The sequence below is a fragment of the Nicotiana attenuata genome, chromosome 3, assembly GCF_001879085.1.
Source record: "Nicotiana attenuata strain UT chromosome 3, NIATTr2, whole genome shotgun sequence".
NCBI lineage: Eukaryota > Viridiplantae > Streptophyta > Magnoliopsida > Solanales > Solanaceae > Nicotiana > Nicotiana attenuata.
Genome location: NC_031991.1, coordinates 55,796,771 through 55,806,470, shown reverse-complemented (window position 1 = coordinate 55,806,470; position 9,700 = coordinate 55,796,771). Strand labels below are relative to the sequence as shown.

General features: G+C 39.7%; 1 protein-coding gene across 1 annotated transcript; it reads right to left on the bottom strand.

Moving 5' to 3' along the window:
* Positions 985-4,826, bottom strand: LOC109223806 (gibberellin 2-beta-dioxygenase 1). The gene is made up of 2 exons (XM_019388241.1): positions 3,757-4,826; positions 985-1,544 (listed from the first exon to the last, which is right to left on the bottom strand). The coding sequence occupies exons 1-2, from the start codon at positions 4,588-4,590 to the stop codon at positions 1,239-1,241; spliced, it is 1,140 nt and encodes a 379-aa protein (XP_019243786.1). The 5' UTR covers positions 4,591-4,826; the 3' UTR covers positions 985-1,238.

Genomic DNA, 9,700 nt, shown 5'->3' with positions numbered 1-9,700 from the left:
TCCTTTATTGATAATGTGGATTTGGCCTGCCTCCCCATGGAGAGGTTCAGAGACTTACAATGGTGTTCTACTCTCTCATAATACGTGTATCGTTGTATCTTTCTCTCTCTCTCTTGAATAGTAAAGAAGAAGAAGCCCCCTTTTCTAGGGCTTCCTCTCTTGGTATTTATAGCTGTGAGCTTCATGAGCTGGCAATAAGTGGTCGTGACCATGTTGGGGTTTCGCCTTCATGATGACGGACGGGCCGTGGCCTTGTTGATCGAATCAGATAAGGGTTGGATACCGTTAATTGTGAGTGGTCGTACCACTAATCAATCATGAATTAGCTTAAGACGAGATTGCCTTCGTTAATTATCGTGGGATCGGATTCTAACCCATACAGAGGTGTTTGTCCAAAAACAAAAACTTGCAATTTATATAGTTCACATACCAAAACTTTGCTTCCCTAAATTGTAAAATGTGGGAGAACGGTATTGATGACGGATCCAGACTGGAGTTATAAATCTTTGCATAAATTGGGGGACCCTAGGATTATATTCCGATACAGTGATACTCCCTCTGGTCCAAAATAAGTGATTTTTTGGATGTTTTCACACAGATTAAGAAATCCACCTTTTTGCATTAATTAGCAATAGAATTGACCATATTAACTTTTACTATCTCACATAAACACTCCTAACACATCTTCCAACACTATTTACTCCAAGAACAATGTAGGAAAAAAATAATTAATTCATTCTTGAAATCTGAAAAAATCACTTATTTTGGACCACAAGAAAAAAGCCAAAAAATCACTTATTTTGGACCGGAGGAAGTACTAATGAAATTTGTAGTCGAGCCGTTTAGCTCAGTTGTTCCCTTAAAAACTGACTTTCATGGACACAATCATGAGTTAAATATAGTTAGGTACGACATTATATATTGTCAAAGAGTGAGGGTCGAAATTTGATACGAGTCTTGAAAATAGAATCCAACTGTAGTGACTGGTGCGGAAAAATTCTTTAACATGAAATGATATATGGATTGATGTAGACAAAGCATTCCCTGAAAGGCTGCGACTAGAAATTAAAAGGATCCAACATAAAATTTTGTGCACACGTAAACCGAAGTTCAGTTAAAAACAGTGGGCAGCCTAAATTACTCAAACGTAAATTTTCGAGAAAAAAACAAAGGAAAAAGAAAAGGGAGAAATAAATAAATGAACAAACAGAGAAGACGTTTGAAGTGGATGACAATAATCAAAGACGGTATCTAACAAGAGGATCCTTAAGTAGAAGGCGTTCATGATAGACTCTCCATGCGTAATCCTCGAAAGAAAAAGGATTGAACATTGGTGGACTTTCCGAATTATTCTCGCCATCATCAACTGGTTGCGGCGATTTAGGAAGCAACGGAGTGACAGTGCTCTCAAGAGGAAGTGTCACTAACAATGTCATTGATAGGCTGTCGGAATTACTAGTATTACTGTTGCCTTCCGCTAAATCAGCAGTAGCAGCTACTACTGGTCGTCCTCTCACTTTTTTCACCTTTCCATTACTCCATACCTGCACCCATTTATCTTCAGTTATTTATGAACAACCAAAAAAATTAGATTGACCGTATATTATTACGTTGTCAAAATCACAAATTTCGTTCATTTTATATTTGACAGTTTAAAGTTTTCAGGACACTGCCCAATTTTTCGTCTTGCAAAATTAAATGGATTAAGGCGAATTTTTAGTGCAAGATATATAAAATGAAAATTTATCAATTTTTGTTGCTTAATTTAGCCGGTATCTCTTAATTCTTGGTTATATTAATTAACCACATTTATGATCAGCGCCAATTAAAGGGTCTACTTAGTTTCCTTTTTAATTGACGTTGAATAGCAAACTTATAGCCTGTTCGGCCAAGCTTTTTTTTTGGCCAGAAGTGCTTTTTTTGGTCAAAAGCACTTTTGGCCAAAAATTGAGGTGTTTGGCCAAGCTTTTGAAATGAAAAAAGTAGCTTTGTAGGAGAAGCAGAAGCAGTTTTTTTGGAGAAGCAGAAAAAAGTAGCTTCTCTCCAAAAGCACTTTGCTGAGAAGCACTTTTGAGAAAAATACACTTAGAAGCAGTTTTCAAAAGCTTGGCCAAACACTAATTACTGCTCAAAAGTGCTTTTCTAATTATAATTAGTCAAACACAAACTACTTCTCACCAAAAGCACTTTTTTTAAAAGTACTTTTGAAAAAAACATTTCTCAAAATAAGCTGATTTTAGAAGCTTGGCCAAACGGGCTATTACAAAGTCCAGGACTTAATTTTTAGAAATATTCTTTTTTGAATAACTTGTGCTTATAAGTTCTCAGCAAAATAATAGTGAGCAGTAAATAAATAGCTAGCCTTACGTCACAATCATTACTAACAGGTGTCTTTACGCCCCTCTTCTTTTTTCTTTTTCTTTTTTATGCAAAAGGGCTTTAGCCTATATATCTGTCCCACGAGTTGAGAATGATGGATGTTGAATTTTCTCCCTTGAAATTTGAAAATAAATGCTTTCCAAATCGAAATTGGATAGATTAAGCTTTTCAATTGCAACAAGTAATAACACGATAAAAGTCTTAATTGTTAGAATTAGGTTGTCGACAGCTACTGGTTTAAATAAATTAAGAATATTCTAGGATATCATTCTCAGCAGCCATTGTCATATTATAACTAATGCACTACCAATACATCCGAGGTACACGAATAACAACTATTTTTAATTCTATAAATAAACATGAGGAATTTTTGTAATTTATATTATATTAGCCTACCTACTAATTATTCTGGAAGAATCATGAGTAAAACAAGATATATCAACACACTCTTGTCGGTTTTAATTACCAATTAAACAAAATATAGATCGAATACGGATGTCAATAAGAGCTCAACCAGAAAACAAATATAGCATGGATGCATATAATTTATCCAAAAAGCACCAAGTTGGGACAGAAGATGTTATATTACGCCGGCAAACCTTACAATTAATGTCGTTTTTAATAATATTATCATATCATAAGTATATTTTTCGTCTCAAATAAAACAAGAATTAGAGCTCCAACTTCGTATCAAAAGGACGCAATATCTAAGATATGGTAGGTTTAGTGGGGTCCTTAATTTGCCAATATCACGGCAACGTGTGGTTGGCGTGACCAAACACCCGGATATAACTCAATTTGCTTAGGGAATTAGGCGTGTATTTTATATGCAGGAAAAAGATGGTTTCTTGAGTGATAAAAAATATTGTTTTTTTGAAAGATGTTTTACAAATTAAAACGAAAGAAATGTCACTCAAGATAGAAGTAGGCATCCGTTGATTGTGAACAAATAAAATACGGGTTCAAAGGCACGGTAAGAAAGGATTTAATTAATGAAAATATGGAACGCTTAAATTATATCAAATTAAGACCAATCAATATCCGAACAGATGATTCGAACTTGTTCCCTTTTTATATCTCAATTGTTACTCTATTTTACTTGTTTTAATTTAGACTAGAATATTATTTTTTTAGTTCAAAAATATCACTAAAACACAATTCTAATGCTCTATAATACTTGTCTAATGTATAATAATCATACTTACCTACTTTTATAACCAATCAAATACAAAAAAATACTTTAAAATGATATTTCGAGATAAAATATTCTTAACACAATTTAGAAAATTCATGCTTCTCCGTACCATTCACACACTAATTAAAATATTTTAAGCTAACGCAAAATCAAAAATGGAATGTACTAATTAAAAATCTAACCTGGGCAATGTCACCAAGGGTCACCAAGACCGAATCCACTTGAGGAGAAACGGATACCCAACCCGAATCCGCCAACATGGAGTACTTCCGGCAACGTATTTGAAAACTTAACCCGATTACAAACGGGTACAACGGACTTGAGGAAAGTGGCTTATTACTTAAACCGCATTCAGACTCGGATATCCACATCAACGAACAGAACCGGGTTCGGTCTTCTCCGACCGGGTTCTCAAACCCTACAGCACAAGCCAACTCTTCAATCACCTGCAACCCAAGTTTCTCCATTTGGCAAGTAAACTCACGGAGAGAGGTCAAACCGAAATCGGTTGAGTTTGACTCAACGGAGCACGACGAGTCGAGACACAACGACTTTCCGTAAACGTTATCGTCGTCGTCATCGTCGTCGTTATCGAACCCCAACGGCCAGTTCTTGGGGAAGTAACGTTGTTTTTCGTCATGTGGGAGATTGAAAATGGATAAAGATTCGGACTCGGCTGAGCTGGCAAGCTGCGAGGAGATTGAGTGATTGGTGAGTTGGAAGAAACCGTGTTGTTTGGCAGCGGAGAGGAGGTTAGAGTGAAGAGTTGGTTTAGGATCGGAGAGAGAGATGAAAGGCGGAGAAGTGGTGGTTGATGGCAGAGATTGGCGGCGACCTGGGAAGGAGAGAGAAAGTGTGGGCGGAATACGGTGGAGGAGACGGGAGAGAGAATCAGCGGCTTCGGAGGTGGAAAGGAGGTTATTAGGTTGGGTTGAAGGAGTTGGTGGCGGAGCTGTGGTGGTGCCGTAGGGAGTAGGGAGGTGATGGAGGTGGTGTTCGTGTGTAGACGACGCCATGTTTTCTGTTGTTGATGTTTTTGGGATTTGAAGCTTTGGAGTTGTAGAGGGAAGGTGGGCTAGCTGCTGATGTATATATAGGAGGGCTAAGGAGAGCAGCTAAAATGGAAGTCAAGTGGTCTCCCGCCAACGAGGTGCTAAACTCCATGACTGATCATTTCAATGGATAATTTGATTAATGATAATTTCCTTTTCTTTCTTTTTTTCTTTTTACAAATTACAAGAGCCATTTTACTCATAATACTCCAATAGCTTAGCTATCTTAGTTATATCACTTTACTAGTAGGGGTTTGATTTCTTACCGCATTTAAGAGAATTTCTTTTTTGGACACGTGAATTAATTAAAATGAAATGTAAAAAGTTGCATTAATTCTTCTATTTTCTGATAAATACTCATTTTTCATTTACATACTTTCTTCCTTTAGTTTGTTATATACTACTAGATATTGACCCATTCTTTCCATCGACATAACTACCATCTTTACTGCATAATACATCTTTCTTCTATTCTGATTTAACGAGAATCAAATGAGTTTTTCTTTGATCATGATTTCATATGTACTTTAAATATTTTAAATTGTTAATTGTTGTGACTTATTATTTTTTATGTAATTTTCAAATATGTAAATTTTATTGAAAAAACTTAAGGATTATATTTCTGAATTAGCGGTTAAAATTAAGAATTTTGTTTACCTCGAAAATACGAGTAACAATTAAACTTGGTTTTGTGGTTTTAAAGATACGTGATTTAGTTCAATACTAATTAATAATCAAGTTACATAAAATAGAAACGAAAGATAGAAGTGAATCAAACCGATATTAGTCAACAACAGTGATCTCCAGAAGGTGGCCTCGAGGGGGCTTAGGGTAGTAAGAACAATTAAGTAAAAGAAAATAATAACAATGTAAGCTAAGGAACAATTCTGATGAACAGCAGGCAAAAAGTGGAGAGTATATTCTTTGCACAGTAAAAGATGATATTACAAATGATTGGGATCCCCCTTATATAATGGGGGAACCCTAAATAATGAATATTTTCATTTACAGTAGGGAATATTCTTGGTACAACTGTCTAACCGTCTAGTACAGAATCGTACAATCCTATTCCATGATTTACGCCGTGACTTAGGGGACGTGGCAGAAATCTAGCTTGTTTTAGTACAACTCCATAACGGTAGTATTTCTAGGTCGAGCACACTTGGCCTCGGTATTCTCCGAACTCCTGCTTTCGGGCATTACGCTCTTTCTTCGAGCTCGAGCCTGGTCCACCGATTTCGAACTCAACTTCTCCCGGGCTAGGACCTAGGGCGGAACCTCGAACTTCCACATCGGGGGCATACGACTTTGACCGCATACAGATAGTCCCCACGTTTCTTAGAATAAGATGTTAAGAAACGGTTTGCACCTCGACTTCCCCGAGCTTCTCATGGTGATGTCACGCCCGTGACGTAGGTGCTTGAAACGACCGAAAATGTCACGTCGGCGCTCTTCCCTAAAACATCAAATGCATGTCAGCGTTGATCGGCACTTGCGCCGCCGGTCCGTCGCCGCCTTTCTATAAATAGGAGGCCATCTTGTTGAACAAAGAACCGTGCATTTTTCATCTTTATCTTCTTTGGGTCTTCTCCCTTCTTTGCTTCCTTCTTTAACCGTCTATTTCCATGGTTCGAGCCTATGAACACATGATCATATGGCAACAACTTTACTAGTTATGCCAAGGTTTCCCCTTTCAAAGCTTTGATTCGGAGCAACGTGAGAAGGGCGCCGAATCCTTCTCGCATCAGAAAATATGCGAACTTTACACTGCTGCTTATCTCTCTTAACTTCAACCTGGTGTAGCACTTCATTCCTTTTGCACTCCATGGAATGAGGTGGCACTATCGTCTACTAACTTTTGCATCCCACCCCGGAATAATGTCCCAAGGATAAACATTCTTGGACCGTTGCTCATGCACCTTGCAACCCCTTTGATTTTTCTTGTGATAGAAGGAAAAGCTATATCTTCTGGTCTTTTTCTTTTGCTGCTCTTTTTTAATGGATTACGGCCCAGAATTTCAACTGAACGTTCAATCTCCGCTGCTGGAAGTATGATTACTTTTGTCGAAAACTTTTCTGCCTCAGACCTCTGAAGATATCCCCAACGGTCAAATCGGGGTTCCCGGGAAAGAGGCTCTCGAAGATGATGCTCTCGAGGACGGGGCCTTAGAAGTAGATTAGGTTTTCGGCTTCTGTTTTTACTTCTTTGTTTCTGTGTAAGTACCCTTCGTGGGTGTTGTAGTTACGTTTTGTAACCATCCCTCTGAAATAAAAAAGGATACCTTTATCTTCCTTTTGGCTCGTGTTGAATTCCATTCTGTCTTTATTTGTGAAAAATGTGATTGTGTAATTTTAACGACTTGTCCAAACACCAAACTCAGGACGTAATAAACCCTTAGGTTTATAATCAATCAACATAATACCCCTTAAGGCTTTCGTTAATTCTCGAGCTGAGCTTAACTCGATTCGATGCTAAATCGGAACGTTAGGATTCCTGAGCCCGAGTTAAATGAGAGCAAGGTCTCAAATAAAGTTAGCCCTTAGGCTCCATAGACGATCATCGAGTGTGAACTTCCTTCGAACTTGGGTAGCCCTTGGGCTTAGAAGTCAGGCGAGTACTTGCTCGAATCCTGAATATAAAGTTAGCCCTTAGGCTTTTTTATAGTCCCCGAGCAAGAAATTTCTCAAACTCGGGTAGCCCTTGGACTTAGTAATTGAATGACCTCTTCGCTCGAACTCGAAATAGATTGATAGGAAAAGAATTGATCTTTGACGTTTTGATTCTAATACCAATCTCATGACGTCATTGATTGAAATGGCTGAAAAGGCTGCTTTTTGTGCGGTTTCCAAAGTCATTGATTGAGGGCGGCTGAAGGTCGGCCTTTTGGCTTCCCAAGTACGGTTAAGTGACCTCTATAAATGGGCAAACTTCATAACCTTGCAAACTTTATTCTTGTATTGTTCTTAAAGTTTTATTAGCTCTTTCAATTTCTCTGAATTCCTCCTTCTCTTCTATCTTACTATCACACTTTCCTTTTTTTTTGAATTTCCGTGTCGTGATGGCTAAAACCTCCAAACAGGTTCCCTAGAAAGAAAAAGCTTCTTCATCCTCTCGATCGACCAAGAGCAAACCGGTAGTTCCCCCTCGAATTGAGGAGTGCATTCCTCTGCCATGTGAAATAACTTCCGATTTAAAAATCGAGAAACCTGTGTCGACACCAGGCCGATGTGAGCCCATGTCTCGATATGTTAGCTTGATAACCAAGGACGAGCTTGCGCAAGCAGAGGAGGATTGCAAGTGGGAGAAACAAAGAAGTAGTGATTCCCTCCTCCGAGGAGGACATCACTACATATAAAACGAGGTATTTGAGCGTATACACCTACCCGTTTACGCTGGGTCCTGCAATTTTGGCTCAGGGTCCCATAGATCCGGTCATTCTCAATTTTTGCCGACGATACCGAGTAACGCTTGGCCAGATCTACCCTTCATTTTGGCGAATCATTTACTTGATTAGATTCTTTTCGAGCCAAGTCGAGGGGATGCCATTCACCCTCGACCATCTGATTAGATTGTACAGTCCCCGACTTTATCGAGGTGTCTTGATAAAATTGCAACGCTGATCCTTGAAATCTCTCTTCTATAGCATCGACGAGGACAAAGACCGAGGGTGGATGAGTAGTTTTGTCCGAGTCAGGACCTCCGACCTGATTCTTGCTGATTGGATGCCGTTCCCCGTGGAGTGGAACATGAAACGTAAGCATATGGTAGGTTTATACTCTGCTTTCTTTTTTCTTTCTCAGTTTTACCCTTTTCCTTGATCTAACCCCTTTCCGATGGCGCAACCACTGCTTGGTTTCCTGGTGGGGTCCCGGACCTCGAAGGCTGGGTTCGAAAGCTGGCTTCCGCTTCCTCTTACTCGGAGCATTGCTGGCGAGATTTGGCCAAGTGTCGATGGGAGGCCAAAAATCATAGTGAGCTCCCTTGTTTGTTTTCTTGCACTTCTCTTTATAGTTTATTTACTTTGGTTTTTTATAGGTCTTGGAGACGCCGTTGCCATGCGGCCAGCTTCGGATGATGACGAAGAAGTTCTGAAGCCTTCTAAGGAAAGAAAGGGAAAAAGAGAGTCGCCCGCAAATCCCCTGAAGCCTAAGAAGAGCGTGGCTCGGAGGTCCAAGGTCGATATGGCGGTCTTCTCTCCGGAAATGGCCCAACACCTACGGGATCAGGAGGAAGAAGAAGATGACGACTATCTATTGATAGCCCGTGAAAGGAAAGATGTCGGTGCTTCGGAGTCCGTCGAGCCGGTGGAGGTCAATATGGCTCATTCTAGAGTCGAAGAAATCTTCGAGGGGAGTTCCAATAAAGTCCCCGAGCATTCGCGTAGAAAAAAGGCACCTTGCCTAAGAGGTCATTTGGAAGGTGAGGCTGAACGGCCCAGTCCCGAGCCTCTTCAAAATAAAGAGAACGCCCCAAGTGTATCATTTGGGGTAATCAATGTAGATGATTCGCCTCTTGGCCCCGAGTTTTCCGATGGGCAAATCCGAGATGCTCAAAATATGAGGTCTTCTGAAGTGGAAGCAAGCCATGAAGGACATGACATCTTTCGTGAATGCCTAGTAGGGCTCGAAGATGGCCCCGATCCAAATGCTTCTTTCATTTTTGATGAGGCTTGTAGACTCTTCAAATAGGTGAGTTTTCTGTTTGTTATGCCCGCGCCTATGTTTTTGCTGTTCTGAACCTATCTTTCCTCTTTTTCTATGAAGGTTGTGGTGTTCCACAAAAGGGAATTTTCCAAGCTCAAACCGATCTTGCTCGATGTGAGGCTGAGCTTAAAAAGGTTTCGAAAGAGAGGGACGATCTTGAAACCCTCTACGTTAAGAGAGAGGTGGAGATCAACGATCTTCGAGCTGAATTGACGCAGGCTTGCCAAGGACGGGCCGAGTATGTTGAGAAGGTAACATAGCCTTTGAGGGCCCGTTATGACCTGCTTGTTTTGATATCTAATACCTTTAATTTCGCAGTTTCATCAGAAGGCCAACTTGGTGGCGCAGCTTCAGGAGAAGCTTAAAATGA

Bases quoted from the DNA above. Each gene is read 5' to 3' on its own strand.
- LOC109223806 (XM_019388241.1), bottom strand. From the start codon at position 4,590: ATGGCGTCGTCTACACACGAACACCACCTCCATCACCTCCCTACTCCC. The intron at 1,545-3,756 runs GTTAGATTTTTA...AAATGGGTGCAG, and splicing joins CCCTTGGTGACATTGCCCAG to GTATGGAGTAATGGAAAGGT.